Source organism: Callithrix jacchus, chromosome 17 (assembly GCF_049354715.1).
Source record: "Callithrix jacchus isolate 240 chromosome 17, calJac240_pri, whole genome shotgun sequence".
Lineage (NCBI taxonomy): Eukaryota > Metazoa > Chordata > Mammalia > Primates > Cebidae > Callithrix > Callithrix jacchus.
The window spans coordinates 61,556,583-61,572,568 of NC_133518.1; the positions used below are offsets into that span (position 1 = coordinate 61,556,583).

General features: G+C 36.3%; 1 protein-coding gene across 1 annotated transcript in view; it reads left to right on the plus strand.

Moving 5' to 3' along the window:
* UBE2E2 (ubiquitin conjugating enzyme E2 E2) overlaps positions 1-15,986 on the plus strand; it is a 389,452-nt gene that overhangs the window by 14,925 nt on the left and 358,541 nt on the right. Inside the window, exon 3 of the mRNA XM_035277851.3 lies at positions 229-279. Within this exon, the coding sequence (XP_035133742.1) occupies positions 229-279 (51 nt within the window). The remainder of the gene's footprint in view (positions 1-228; positions 280-15,986) is intronic.

Here is a 15,986-nt window from a genome sequence, read left to right on the forward strand (position 1 = left end):
AGTGAAGTCATAGCGTTCCTTCCACAGGTTGCGTGCACTGTTAGATGCATGTTAAAACCTTGGCAGAAATTGCTACTTCGTTGTTGGATGTGATGCTTTATACAGTATTAGTATTTCAAACTAATAACTTACCAAAGAGAAGTACTGTTGAAACATAACATTTTAATGAAATAAATTGTTAACAGTGAAGGTATTTTTAACATCATGTTCTTTGTCTTTGTTTTAAAGAATTCAGAAGGAACTTGCAGAAATTACTTTGGACCCTCCTCCCAACTGTAGGTAAGTACTTATGGTTTTTTTATTTACTTGTATCTTTTGCAGAAGGTACATTTGAGCTGTTGGTTTTATATGCAATTGTTGTTGTACTGCTTAATTAGTAAAAACATCATTGTGGTTTGCACTTAAGTGTCTGTGGAAGATAGTGGTTTTTGTCATCTCTGTGCAGAAATGGAATGTTCAGCAAGGATGTTTGTAGTGGTAGAACGGAGTTGCCAAAAGTAGTGTAATTCAGTAACAATAAGACAATGAAATTATAGGGTAACAAATATAATTACCTTTTAGTGGAAGAGGTGTTAGGGCCTTAAATGGTTTTTTTAAATGATAGAATATTAGCGTGGCTAAAATATTTGCTATGTTGTAATTATTTAATTGTTATCTTGCTGGAATTTGATTTTTAAAAACACAGACACATTAATCAGTGTTTCTTCATGGTCATTGGTTGTGACTGGATGAGAATGGGTGATTTGAGGCAATGATGTTAAATGTAAAACACTTTCTCCCTTTATGACCATGACCCCGAATTTTCTGGTCAGTGTTTACTTTTAAAAACGAAAAGTGCTTACTGGGAAATGGTTAATGTTATACAGCTACGTAGTCAAGAAGGAGAAAAATAACCTCCTACCTTATGCTGCTGTTTTGGGTCTGGTGCAGTAGTTAGAAGATGGCTGTTTGGCTATTTGTAAGACATTTATTTCTGTTTTGATATGAGGTCAGCATTGGAACCAGGCCAACCTGGAGTTTTTCTAGTTTAAAATGATAATCTTATGCATTGAAGGTGAGAGGGCAGATTAAATAAAAATCTTTCCAACATTGAATGCAGGTAGAATTTATTGCTTGGTATGATTTCTGACTTTACTTATTTTTATGTGAAAACAAAGATAACAATGGTGAGAATTAATCAAAGTGAAAATTTGCATATGGCTATATTGATAGTTGGCTATTGACAACTATTTTGTGTAGGAAAAATTCTAGTAGGACTTACTTTGTGGTGAGTCTACTATGTTCTTTAAATGAGTCATGTACAGTGTATAAACTATAATATTCAAAGAATGTTTCAATAGAACAAATAATTATTTGTTAGCTAACACTGTTTAACATAAGACCTTTTGTCACACTTAGGACTGTATTATATCAAAGCTGTTTCAGATGGCAGATCATTGTTTAGCTTTTGGTGGTCAGTGCTTATAATGGATTGATTTGTGGAAAAACACCAGTTTGAATTAAACCTAACATCCTTTGTTTCTTAGGATAGTATTTGTTTTATGGTCTGAATCTTTAAAAAACATAAACCATATTATTAATATATTACATATACTATTTTTGTAACTTTTTTATGAACAATTGAATTGGTAAATAGGTGAACTTAATTTATACACTTTTGCTTACATTTTGACAACCCCAATCATTGGCAGAATAAACAACTTTGTTTTAATGAGTTTGTTTAAGTGTCATTTTTGATCAATGAAATCTGAATACAGTATCAAGTGATACAGACTGCTATTTTGCTATTAGATGACTGAGGAAAGGAATTATATGAGGGTTATTATATAAATGAACTAAAATAATGGAACCATAGTTCTGTTTAAAATAAAGAAACACTTATAGTGTCAGCTGAAATTTGGAGGTTTACTTTGTCTTTCAGCCTTAGTTAATGGTTCATATGTAAGCTCTTCATAAATAGAGCAAAATGTATATTACAGGTTTTCATTTGTAATTGTAGAAGTCACACATGAGACCTTCATACAGTTTCAGGAAAGATACCTACTTTAGTTAATTTTCTGGCTTAGGAATTTGCAAGGAAATCCTCACTTGTGATCTGAGAATTAGATAGCTGGTAAGTTTGCTTTAGAAGCTAGGTCTGCAGTACAGTGGTTTTAGCTCTTTTATTGATTCTAAAACAGTTGCTTGGACTGGGTCAGGCAGAGAGAAAGGTTATTTATCTTCATGTGTCACTCCCTTTGCTAAGCAAAGGATCCTCTGTGCTGTGGCTGATTGATAAGTGTTGATTAACTAGTTTTACACTTTCTATGTGTGCTTGTGTTACTTTATATGAATGTTTGGTGTGCTGTTTAAGTGCATCACTGTGGTCTTTGGATTGTTTGGTGTCAAACATTTGGTTGTGGTTTGTAATTAATCTGCTCATCTGTATTTCAACGAAAATGTGGTTACCGTCTTCAGAAAGAGGGAGGTCATACTGTTAGTTTGGCTTATTTTTGGTCAAAGTTAACAGTGCTTTTGTGATTGATTTTTACAAGTTCTGCACTGCCTGCATTGGCCTAATGACTGTAATGGACTAATTTATCAAAATAGAGCAAATTAAAGTTGTCTGCCTAATAGGAGTCATAGTCCTTTACTTAATCAGTTAAGTCATACCTCATTTCAGAAGAAAGCATCCCCTTACTACTCCCTTTCTGGATTATCTCTCCAATTACACATGCCTTTCAAAACCCTGCCTTTTGGTTCCCTAAGAGGTTCTGCTATCACATGTAAAGATTATATGTGAAGGAACATCTGTGGGTTTACCTGTTTATTCAGTCAGAGAGTTGGGAACAATTTTTTCTATTTGTTGTCTGGGTAGGTGTTGGTGTGTGTCATATTCCATTTAGAGTGTGGTTTATCCTATTTCCAGGAACCTTAACAGGCTGGTACAACCCAATACTGTCTGTATGTCAGGTTAGATGGAAACTGAATTTTGGTGCATCTCTTATGTGATAGCTAGTTAAACTTCTTTTGGAATTATATTGGAAGAACTGTATGTGTTTTAAGCATTGTGTAAATCTGTTATTTAAACAAGTTGAGAATATAAAGTCACCCCAAATCACAGCATTTAGTGTAGATAAAGTTTTATGCAAGGCATTTTTAGAGGAAGTTATTCTGATATAGTATTGGCTGAATTTTTTCCAGGTTTTGAATAAATAAATATTATTTTAAAGAATACTCACAAATGATTTAGTAGATTAAATTATTTCTTATAGGACATATTAACCCCTACATGTTTCAGTTTTTTTTCTCACTATATTGTTGTCTTTGAAGTAAAAATGCAGTAAGATAGTTTTATTTTTGAAGCTGGGTTAAATTTGTCATCCTTTTTAAAAACATTACAGTTTAATGACTAAATATTTCAAAACAAAACTTTATAACTAAGAAGAAATTTCTGCTCATAGAATCATAGAGTCTGTAAGGCCATAGGCATAGAGAATCATATATCATTTGAGTGAAATTTGGTATATGCTTAGAGTATTTCCTGTAAATAGTGGAATGTATTTTTCTTGGCCTTAACTCTCATGTTGGATAACGTAACTGACCCATGACATTTGCAAGGGCTCTATCCTGAGGCTTTCACAGATCCATAGATCCATACATGTTTTCATACTGCCATACTACAGCTGAGTTAGAGGTGCTAGGCTGTTGGTTAGAATTGCTTGCTACCTCAGTGCCTTGCACACCAGCTTAGATGGATAGAGTGGGTCAAATTCTTACAGACCTCTAACAGGTAGTATCACTGCTCCTTATAAATGACTGCAGATTGTGACTTTCACAGCTCTTCATAAATTGTTAAAAGCAAGATCTTAAATCTGTGCATGTCAATGTGTTCATTTATACTTCCTTGGTGCTAGTGGAGAACTGGCAGCTAGTGGGCCAGAAACTCTCCAGATTAAAATTAAAATGAAAATTGTTGTCATCCAAAGGACAAGTTGTTCCTCTGTACTGCAGAGAAGCTAACTTGTTCAAATGCTATTATGATATGCTACTAGAGTTTGTATTAGGTGTATGGGCAGGGGAATGACAGATAATCCCTATTACTTTTTGCAAGAAAAGACTAAGGTAAAATGATTTATTTGGATTTTGATATGAACAAGCAAAAGAAGATGTAGTTATACTAGCAGTTTACACTTTTTATTTCTATGTGTTTCAAGGATCTGCTCATGGAACACTGGTGCTGCTTTTTATTTTTGTCTTTTATTTGATAACAGCTTTATTGAGACATTAAGTGTAAAATTCACTTATACTTTGAGGTTTTTGGTATACTCATTTTGTAATCATCACAGTTTGTTTTGCAGTATTTTGATCACCCCTCAAAAATAATCTATGCCTTTTAGCAGTCACTCCTTCCCCATTTTCCCCCAACACCTTCACCACCAGCCTTAGGTAGTAATTAATCTACTTTCAGTTTCTATAGATTTGTCCTATCTGGACATTTTGTATGAATGAAATCATATAATACGTGCTTTTTGTGTCTAGCTTTTAAAAATTTTTTATTTTATTTTATTTTTTACAAAATATAGTGTTTTCAGGTTTCATGCATGTTGCTGTATACATTAGTACTTTTTTTAAAAATAGATTTTTAGTTGAGGTAAAATATACATACATGATTCACTTTTTTTTTTTTTTTTTTTTTACCATTTTTAGTGTAAAGTTCGGTGAATATACATTTATATTATTTTTTCCCCTTCATCCCCGCTTCCTGGCCTCTGGTAACTACCAGTCTACTCTGTGTCTTTGAGATCTACATTTTTAGCTCTCATGTAAGAGTGAGAACATGTGACATTTGTCATTCTCTGCTTGGCTTATTTCACTTAACCTTCCCCTGTGGTTCCATCCATATTGCTGCACATGACAGGATTTCATTCTTGTTTATGGCTGAATTAAATGTTCCATTGTGAGTATATACCACATTTTCTTTGTTCATTCATCTGTTAATGGACACTTAGGTTGATTCCATATTTGGGCTATTGTGAATGGTACTTGGGTAAACATGGGGGTGCAGATCTCTCTTTGATATGTAAATCTCCTTTCTTTTGGATATATACTGATATGGTTTGGCAATGCTCCCACTCAAATCTCATCTTAAATTGTAGCTCCCATAATTCCCACATGTTGTGGGAGGGACTGGTGGGAGATAATTGAATCATTGGGGCAATATCCACCATACTGTTCTCGTGGTAATGAATAAGTCTCATGAGATTTGATGATTTTATCTCAGCTCACTGCAACCTCTGCCTTCTGGGTTCAAGTGATTCTCCTGGTTCAGCCCCCCGAGTAGCTGGGACAACAGGCACATGCCACCATGCTTGGCTAAGGTGTAGGGTGTGTGTGTGTGTGTGTGTGTGTGTGTGTGTGTTTTTTCCTTGATGGAATCTTGCTGTGTCACCCAGGCTGGAGTGCAGTGGCTCACTGCAACCTCTGCCTCCTGGGTTCAAGTGATTGTCCTGCCTCAGCCTCCTGAATAACTGGGATTATAGGTGCATGCCACCACTCGGCTAATTTTTGTATTTTTAGTAGAGATGGGGTTTCACCATGTTGGCCAGGCTTGTCTTGAACTCCTGACCTCAAGTGATCCGCCTGCCTTGGCCTCCCAAAGTGCTGGTATTACAGGCATGAGCTACTGTGCCTGGCCCTTTTGCTAATTTTAAATTGGATTATATATATATTTGCTGTCAAATTGTTTGGGCTCTTTATATATTCTGGTTGTTAATCCCTTGTCAGATGGATAGTTTGCAAATACTTTCTTTCATTCTGTTTGTTGACCCTTCACTTTGTTAATTGTTTCCTTTACTGTGCAGAAGCTTTTAGGTTGATGTAGTCCCAATTATCTATTTTTGCTTTGGTTGCCTGTGCTTTTGAGGTCTTACACAAGAAATCTTTGCCCAGACCATTGTGCTGTAGTGTTTCACGTCTTAGATTCAAGTCTTCATCCATTTTGGTTTGATTTTTTTGGATATGGGGAGAGAGAGGGGTCTGGTTTCATTCTGTATATAGTTATCCAGTTTTCCCAGCACCATTTATTGAAAAGACTCTTTTTTTTTCCCCATTGCATGTTCTTTTTTTTTTCCTTGCCCATTGCATGTTCTAATACTTTTGTCAAGAGGAGGTGGCTGTAAATGCACAGATTTATATCTGGGTTCTCTCATATGTTTTATTGATCCGTGTGTTTGTTTTTATGCCAGTACCATGCTGTTTTGATTACTATAGCTTTGTAATAAATTTTGAAGTCAGGTAATGGGATGCCTGCAGCTTCATTCCTTTTGCTCAGGATTGCTTTGGCTATTCATAGTCTTGTGGTTCCATATAAATTTTAGAATTTTTTTTAATATTTCTATGAAGAATGTTATAGGTATTTTGATAGGGATTGTATTGAATCTGTAAATTGCTTTTAAATATTATTATAGTTCTTCCAATCCATGAATATGGAATACCTTTCCTTTTTCTTTTTTTTTTTTTTTTGGTGTCCTGTTTATTTCATCAGAGTTTTATAGTTTTCTTTGTATGAATATTTCACTTCTTTGGTTAGATTGATTCCTAGATGTTTTATAATTTTTGTAGCTATTGTAAATAGGATTGCTTTCTTGATTCTTTTTTTCAGATTATTTGCTACTGACATATATAAATGGTACTGATTTTTGTGTGTTGATTTTGCATTCTACAACTTTGCTGAATTTGTTGACAGTTCTAACAAGTTTTTTTTTTTTTTTTGGTAGAGTCTTCAGGTTTTAACATCATGTAATCTGGGAACAAGGCTAATTTGATATCTTCCTTTACAATTTGGATGGTCTTTATTTCTTTCTCTTGCCTAATTGCTCTGGCCTTTATTCCTACTTGTTACCAAATAATTTTTATGGATATACCATGTTTTATTTTTCTACTCATCAATGGATATTTATTTTGTTTCCACTTTTTTGCTACTGTTAATAGTGCTGTTATGAACATTTATGTACAGGTTTTTGGATAGATGTTTGTTTTCATTTCTCGTAGGTTATATACCTAGGAGTGGAATTGCTGGGTTATATAGTAGTCTCTGTTTCCTGCCAACAGTGTGTTAGGGTCCAGTTTCTTCTGCCAGCAGTATATGAGGGCCCAATTTCTCCACTACCTTGACAGCACTTGTTGTTTCCCTTCTTTTTTTTTTTTAAATGATAGCCATCCTAGTAGATATGAAGTGGTATTTTGTTGTGGTATCGATTTGCATTATACTGATGGATGATGGATGAGCATCTTTTTAATGTGCTTATTGTCCATTTATATATCTTCTTTGGAGAAACGTTAGTTCAAATCCTGCTCCATTTTTTAATGACTTGTCTTTTTATTGTTTGGATAATAAGTCCTGTACATCAGTTATATAATTTGCAAATATCTTCCTCCATTCTGTGGATTTTTTTTTTTTTACTTTCTTGATGGTGACCTTTGAAACATAGAAAATTTTGCTTTTTATGAAGTCTGAATATCTGTTTTTTCTTTCTTTGCTTTCGCATATGGTGTCATATCTAACAAACCATTGCCTAATCCAAGGCCACAAAGATGAGTCTATATTTTTCCTTAAGAATGTTACAGTTTTAGCTTTTACATTTTGGGTTCTGATACCGTTTCAGTTAATTTTTGTCTGTGGTATGATATTGGGGTCCGGCTTCATTCCTTTTGGCTTGTGTGTAGAGCCAGTGTCCCAGCACCATTCATTGAAAAGACTGTTTTTCACATTTAATTATCTTGATAACCCTTGTTGGAAATTAGTGGATCATAAATATGAAGATTATTGCTGAACCCTCAATTTGGTTCCATTGGTCTGTATGTCCTTATGCCAGTAACATACTGTCTTGATTACTACAGCTTTACTGAGTTTTGATTCAAAAAGTATAAGTCTTCCAACTGGTTTATTTTTCTCATTAATTCATTAGATAAGGCATTCCCAGTGGAAATAGGAAGAGGCTGTGACTGGACGTAAACCTAACTATTGTGTCATCTTACAAATCATAGAGGAAAGTGTTTTTTGTTTTTGTTGTTATTGTCTTGAGACAGAGTCTTGCTCTGTTGCCCAGACTGGAGTGCAATGACACCATCCTGGTCCACTGCACCTCCACCTCCCAGGCTTAAGCTAGTCTCCTGCCTCAGCCTCCTGGGTAGTTGGGACTACAGGCGCATGCCTGGCTAATTTTTGTATTTTTAGTAGAGACAGGTTTCCCCATGTTGGCTAGACTGGTCTTGAACTCCTGACCCCAAGTGATCTGCCTGCCTTTGCCTCCTAAAGTGGTGTGATTACAGGTGTGAGCCACTGTACCTGGCCAGAAAGTGTATTTTCCAGATCATAGTAACTAAAATGGTATGTAGGGAGAGTGTGTGTGGGGGTTAATTTTTGAAATTATATGATAGAATAGGAAGGTATTGAGACAGAAATTGGGAACAATGTCTGTATGTGTGATCTGTACAAAGAACACCAATGCAAAATCTATTAACACTAATTATTTTTCTTCTCTGGTTATTGTAATATTTGTACAGCGTTTTTTAACTTTTGAAGGATTTCTGTATGCGATGTCATTTAGTCTTTTCAGCTACTCTCTAAAACTCTTAAGTAACTCATTCAAGGTTGCCTCAGCCTCCCAAAGTGTTGGAATTATAGGTGTGAGCCACTGCACCCGGCCGGGAAAACATCTTTAAGGAAGGATGTGAACTTGGCTTTGAAGAATGAATAGGATTTGGAAAGGTAAAAGGAAATAGGGATGGCTTTAGGTAAGAGAATGAATGGGAGCAGAAACATAAAAGAGGAGAATTTAATATAGTTATTTTTGGGACAGTGAGCTTAATAGGTTGTCCTCCTTCCCATGTGGAAGGTAAGATTCGTTAGGGCTCTGTCTAGGAAGGGTGTTAAAATTACTAGTCGCTATAGTTTGAGGTTTAAATACTGAGTAAAAGAGAATGAAATTGAAGTTTTGATTTTAAAAACTCGTGTCATAGAAATTTATTTGTAATATGGAGTGGAGAAAGATATAAAGAGTTTGGGAATCCACTAAGAAAAGTGTTGCATGAATGCAGGTTCAAGGTGATTTAAGACCTGGTGATGTGATACTAGGAAGACAAAAAAAAAGGCAGGTGAAACAGGAGATATTTTTGATCTGGCCTACCTTGTTGATGGTGTGGTTTTGAGAGACAGTGATGTCAAGGATGACTTAAAAGAGTCATTCTTTTAAAAGTGTATTTGTAAACTACAATGGTGGTACTATTGGCAGAAATGGATTTGTCTCTATTTATGACCTCTGCAGATCTTAAAATGGGTAATATGTCCCTCTTTATTTAGTTTGGCTACCCGGAAACTCATAGCCTTATTTGCTCCTCAGTGTTAGTTATTAATTGCATTTTTGTGTAGAAACCTCTACTCTTTGGTTGTATTTTATTTTTCTACCCTTTTCCCTCTTTTATATCCGTATCTTCATTTTGTACTTTCACACTACATAAATTGTTGTAAGCCAGCTCAGAGTCTTTTTAGAGTGAGGCATATTATTGGTAAATTTACCATATGAATAACTGAAAGTTTATATTAATGTGTATTGGTTAGCAAAATTCTGGCATTTTTTTAAGAGGAGTCATTAACATGGTAAAATTTAAATATACATTGAGGACCTATGTTATTTATTTAGGGTACTGAATTATTTGTATCCATTTCTTCCTCCTTTATCTAAAACTGGTAATTGAGGGATATATTTTATCCAGTCCTGTGAGTCTTGACTCAGTTCCTAGTGTTGAGTGGTTTTGCGTGGACTTTTTGAAGCCAAAAAAATCTTATTGGAGATGCATTTATGAAGTGATTAGAACAGTTAACAGGAATGGAGTACCACCTGCAGGTAGGATGGCTGCAGAGTTGAGTTATGTGTACTGTGTGAGAGACAGTGAGAGTGTGGTCTTGCCGTATGTTCCATTGGCAGTTCAGGATTTCAAGAGTTTCAAGCTTGTTTATATTCTCGTTTTTGTACTTTTTTTTTTTTTTTTGAGACGGAGTTTCACTCTTGTTACCCAGGCTGGAGTGCAATGGTGCGATCTCGGCTCACCGCAACCTCCGCCTTCTGGGTTCAGGCAATTCTCCTGCCTCAGCCTCCTGAGTAGCTGGGATTACAGGCATGCGCCACCGTGCCCAGCTAATTTTTTTGTATTTTTAGTAGAGACAGGGTTTCACCATGTTGACCAGGATGGTCTCGATCTCTCGACCTCGTGATCCACCCGCCTCAACCTCCCAAAGTGCTGGGATTACAGGCTTGAGCCACTGCGCCCAGCCTGTACTTTCTTTTATAATTTTTAAGATGAGCTCCTTCATTTCTGCCAAGAGTATGTTTTCTTTTTGCCTTTACCTTGAGGCTGACTTTTCACTTGGGGTACAACCAACATAGAATTTTAAATGATGACTGCTTGTGGTTTCAAATGGGGAACTTCATGTATAATTGTTTGCTGTCGTGTACCTGTACTTCAGAATTGTATTAAGGGAAGACAACTGTCTCAACAAAGTCACTGCTAGAAAAATTATTTGTTTTGTTATTTCAAAATGTTAGTGTTTTAAGTCTGCCTTTAATCATAGTTTTAAAATTATTTGTTTGCTAATAAAAGAAAATGTTGAATAATAAAGTGAGTTTACTGCCCATTATTTGTGGTCTTTTAATGTTGTTGTTGTTTTTAATTCTTTGCTGCTTTAAAAACAATAAAATAATGTGTCTGAAAAATATATATTAAATGATGACACTGGGAGTGTATTTTATTATAACAACAGAATATTTTATTATTTAGTTTGCCCAGCTTTATAACTGGTTATTATTTCAGATTTACTGCCTAAGCACTTTAGAGATAGGAAGTGTCATATTACTCTCCATCACGTAATATTTTAATTCCTGTACCCCCTTTATCTTTTAGGGTATCCTGAAACTGTATTCTTTCCTGTGTCCAAATCTTTTCTTTACAGTGATTATTATACTCATTGATTTAAAATTATTTAAGTAAGCTTTATTGCAAACAGGTAAAATTTTTTAGTACATTTTAAAACGGTGTAAAATTTGATTTTTGCATTTTTGTTGTCAGTTTGCTTTTTGGGCTATGTTTCTAAATAAATGTTCATTTAGAGCTGTGAAACAGAATGTGTACATACTTTAGGGACCTAATGAGGTCCCTTTAAAGGTATATCTCAATCCATATTTGTGTAGAAGCAGCACTTTCTTCTAAAACATTTAATAGAATCAGGCAAAGCCATGAGCTAAAATTTATTTTCTACTTCAATACACAGCAGGTAGACCCTCTTCAGACACTTTCACCTATTTGGAAGATGAGGCCTAGTAATAATTTGAAATGACCAAAAGGAGACGCAGAACTTCTACACCAAAGCCAAGATTTCTGCCTCAGCATCTGACATTTCCCCCACCTTGAATCCAGTATCCCCCTTTCAGCATCCCACTACTGTCACTTCTCCTGATGCTTCAGATTACAACTCTTTTACTTGTTTCACCCACTCTGGCAAGAGTTCTTTCTTTAATCCCTGCATTTCGTGTAGCATTCAGTTCAAGATACCTATGAATTAGTAAATACAATTAATTATAGTAGGGAGCTAACAGCTATTGAATGTTTTCAGTATGAGGCAGTGTGCTAAATGCTTTACCAGTATTATCTCATGTAATCTTTATGATTATCTTTGAGGTAGATAGTAGTTTTATTATCTTTTTATTTGTATAGGTTTTGGGGGAACAGGCAGTTATTTGGTTACGTGAGTAAATTCTTTAATGGTGATTTGTGAGATTTTGGTGTACCCACCTTCTGAACAGTATACACTGAACCCAGTTTGAAGTTCTTTATCCCTCATGCACTTCCCCTGAGTCCCCAAAGTCTGTTGTCATTCTTTGTTTTTTTTTTTTTTTTTTTTAGACAGAGTCTCATTCTGTTGCCTAAGCTGAAGTGCAGTGACACGATCTTGGCTTACTACAACCTCTGCTTCCCAGGTTCAAGTGATTCTCTTGCCTCAGCCTCCCAAGTAGCTGGGACTACAGGTGCCTGTCACTGTGCCCAACTCATTTTTGTATTTTTAGTAGAGACGGGGTTTCACCATTTTGGCCAGACTGGTCTTGAACTGCTGACCTTGTGATCCACCCGCTTCAGACTCCCAAAGTGCTAGGATTACAGGCATCAGCCACCGCGCCTGGCCTATTGTGTCATTCTATGCTTTTGCGTTAAGGTGGGTAGTAGTTTCATACAGCATTTTATAGATGGGAAGACAAGTTTAGATGGGTTAAGGAATAACTTGCTGAAGGTCACATAGGAAGTAAATGGCAGAACTAGGATTTCAACCTCGTTGTTTCTGACATCAGAGCTCAAGTGTTTTGAGGTCTTGCTTTTCTGTTTCCATTTGCAAAACATATTTAGATGAACCACTCTAGAACAGCACTGTCCCAGTAGGACTTTCTGTTACAATGAAGTGTTCTTTATCTGCCTTGTCCAGTACAGTGGCCACTAGCCATATGTGGCTGTTGAGTATTTGAAAGGTGACTAGTGCAACTAAGTAACTGATTTTTAATTTTAATTTAGGTACTAATATGTGACTTGTAGCTACTGTATTGGACAGCATAGATCTAGAAAAATAACTTCTTAAGCTTAAACATATTTAAGTGTATGCTTAAACTTAGGCTTATATTGGGAAGAGTAAACTACAAGGTCATTTAGATGGTGCTTGTAGTTACGTATTTATACTGTGTACATGTGTAAATACATACATATGTAACTACATATTACATAATGACTTGTATTATGTATTTGTCTCCCCTCTACTATCCACCATTATATTCTAAGGACTCTTAATTATTTTGGGAGATAATGTAAGTAAAATACGTTTGTCAATACTATTAAAGTATTAATTGGTTAGATATTTATTTTAAATTTCTTAGCAAAATGAAAGCAATATTGCAAGTGGTTGTTCTTAATATGGACTTCGAGGCTACTGAAACTGGAAGGCCTATGATTCAGCAGTATCTGCAGCCCAGAGAGAGAAATAGGACTTTCCCAAGGATGTGAAGTTTAAAGGCAAAACCAGGACTAGGATTCAGTCCTGATAGTTCAGTGTGTTGCTTATTTCATTGCTAGAGTGTGTGTGCATTTTATAAACTTAGAGGATTTAGAAAACTTGTAAATAAGGAAAATTGGGAGTTCTTATCCATGATCATGAAGTACATTAGAAAAGAGTTGGCTGGGTGCGGTGGCTCATGCCTGTAATCCCAGCACTTTGGGAGGCCGAAGTGGGTGGATCATTTGACGTCAGCACTTTGAGACCAGCCTGGCCAACATGGTGAAACCCTGGCTCTACTAAAAATATAAAAAATTAGCCAGGCCTGGTGGCTGGTTCCTGGAGAATCACTTGAACCTGGGCAGCGGAAGTTGCAGTGAGCCAAGATTGCACCATTGTACTCCAGCCTAGCAACAAGAGCAAAATTGCCTCTCAAAAAAAAAAAAAAGAAAAGAAAAGAAAAAGAAAAGCGTTAGAATTCTTTTTCCTGGAGAAGTTAGGGGTCATGAGAGCAGTGCTGTACTGTTTTCAGAGCCTTAACATTCTGTATTAAGCTTATTCTGTGTGATTTTGGGTAGCAGAACTAGCACTATGTTAAAGTTAGAGGGAAGCCATGTTTTGCTTGATAAGAGGCTTTATCTTCAGCCAGAGCAGTCTAGAGAAATGACAGGAAACATCAATACATAAGGAGAGCTCCATCTTTAGGAACTGAAAATAAATCGATTTCCTTATTTCAGAGAGATTTTCAGTTATGAGATAGGTGGTGGTAGTACTAGGACGGTGTTTCCCAGCTGCTGGACCATAAACAAATGAAGCAGATTTTTATCAGCTTTTGTCTTCTTAACCCATAGATTGTGACTCATTTTTCCTCCCTTTGCCCTCTTGGAACCAGTGGTAGGTAATTTATGTACTTTATTGACCTACTTACAGCAGCTTGTTTACTTGTTATCAGTTCCATATATTTGTTGGTTCGTGAGGCCTTTATTTCCTTCTTTCCTCAAAATTTAGATTTGTAGGAAGAGGAACCAATAGAAGGGACATGAATAAATGAGTCTGGTTTGAGGATAGGGATTGTGTGTGGGAAAAAAACACACAAACTCTGAAGGCTTTAAAAATTTTTCTCATTAAACAATAATCAACACAGAAGACTTCTGTAACCAAATATTTGGGGGTTTCTCTTCACACACCAGGCAAACAGTCAGTTCTTCAAATCATCAAGCAGTTGAATCGGTCAGTGTCCACTAATTCAATTCTGACACTGTCTGCCTGGAGGTAGACTCAGAAACTACAGGTTGAGGGCTTAGTCCCAAAGACTGCGTCCTCCTTCCTGCCATTCCCAAGTCCAGGCCTCTTGGAACGTCTGACTTGCTTCAAATTAGGGTTCCCACAGACCCCACATTTGGGTTTGCTTGATTTACTAGAGTGCCTCACAGAACTCAGGAAACCATGTTTACCAGCGTATTACAAAGGACATTTTAAAGGATACAAGTAAACAGCCAGATGAAGAGATAGGGTGAGGTCTGGAAGGGTCCTGAGCACAGGTGCTTTTCTCCCCATGGAGTTGGAGTATGCTGCCCTCCTGGCTCCTGGATGAGTTCCTATTCACCTTCATGTCAGCCTCTATGCTTTCAGCTGTCTGGAAGCCCTCCCCACCATATTCTTATTGGACCTCTTATGGAGACCTCATTACTTAGGCATGATTGGTTAAATCATTGGCCAGTGGCTATGAACTTAGCCTTCAGTCCCCTCTCTGCCCTGGAAGTTGGAGGTTAGGGCCAAACCCTTTCATCATGCTTTGGTCTTTCTTCTGGTAACCAGTCTCTATCCTGAAGCTGCCTAAGGGCTGCCAGCCAGCCATCAGTCTTGGCATACAAAAAGACATCACTTTGTAGATTCCAAGGATTTTAGGAGTTAATATGCAAGGAAAACAGTGTTGAAGACCACATATATATTTCAAAATATCCATCAGTTTGCTGTGTCTCAGATTATATGTTGTTTTATAAATATTTATCTGACATAGTCAAGAAATAAAAATATTACCATTAATCAAATGTTAACATTTATTGCATTCACCATCTAATGTAAATTCATTTGGTTGGTATTTACCCTTTCGGGTTTATCAAACTGTGTAACAAGCTGTTTAGAATCCTCGTGATTTCCCCCTCTTCCCTTTGGTCCTGGAAAAAAAATTATTATTACTTGCATCCTCAAAAATTGAACAAATGGGTTAGTGAAGAAAAGTTACGGTTTATTTGGGATGTGTTTTCCTTCCCACATAAAAATGTTGCATGAGCCAAGAAATCTTAGGATTAAAAGAGAAGTCAACGTTTTTAAGAGATTTTAAATGATAGAATACACTAAAGAAATAATCTTTGCTCTTCATATATATTGTATCATTTATAATAGATTAAGAGATATTTATTTAAAAACTTTGTGTAATCCTATGAAAAGATGACCATCATGTCTATAGGCAAGGGCAAAATTCTGTGGCGTACTTTATTTGAGTAGAATGATTTGAGACCAGCATGCAAGAGGTAAACTGGAAGAAGGTGACAGATTCAGCTGCACTTACTTAAGGGAAATCTTTGCCCGAAGGTAGGGCAGTTTCCTAAGAGTGACACAGCTGTTCATTGCTTTAAGCATGAACATTTTGGTGTCAGGCTCAAGTTAGCAGGCAAATGGTGGAGCCCTGCATTTGCAGTCTTTGGATTCCAGGTGGCTAGTTCGTTGGTGAGTAAGGAGGTCTGTAAGGATGGGATGGAATGAGGGAGTTGGCAGTAGTCTGAGACTGTAGTGGCAAAATGAGATGGTTTAGAAAATGTGAGAAAGTAGGACTATAAGAGTTTGAGAATCAAGCTCCCTTGACTAAGGTGGGGCATAGGAGCTTCTCTCCTATGCTCTCCTATGCTGCTATTGG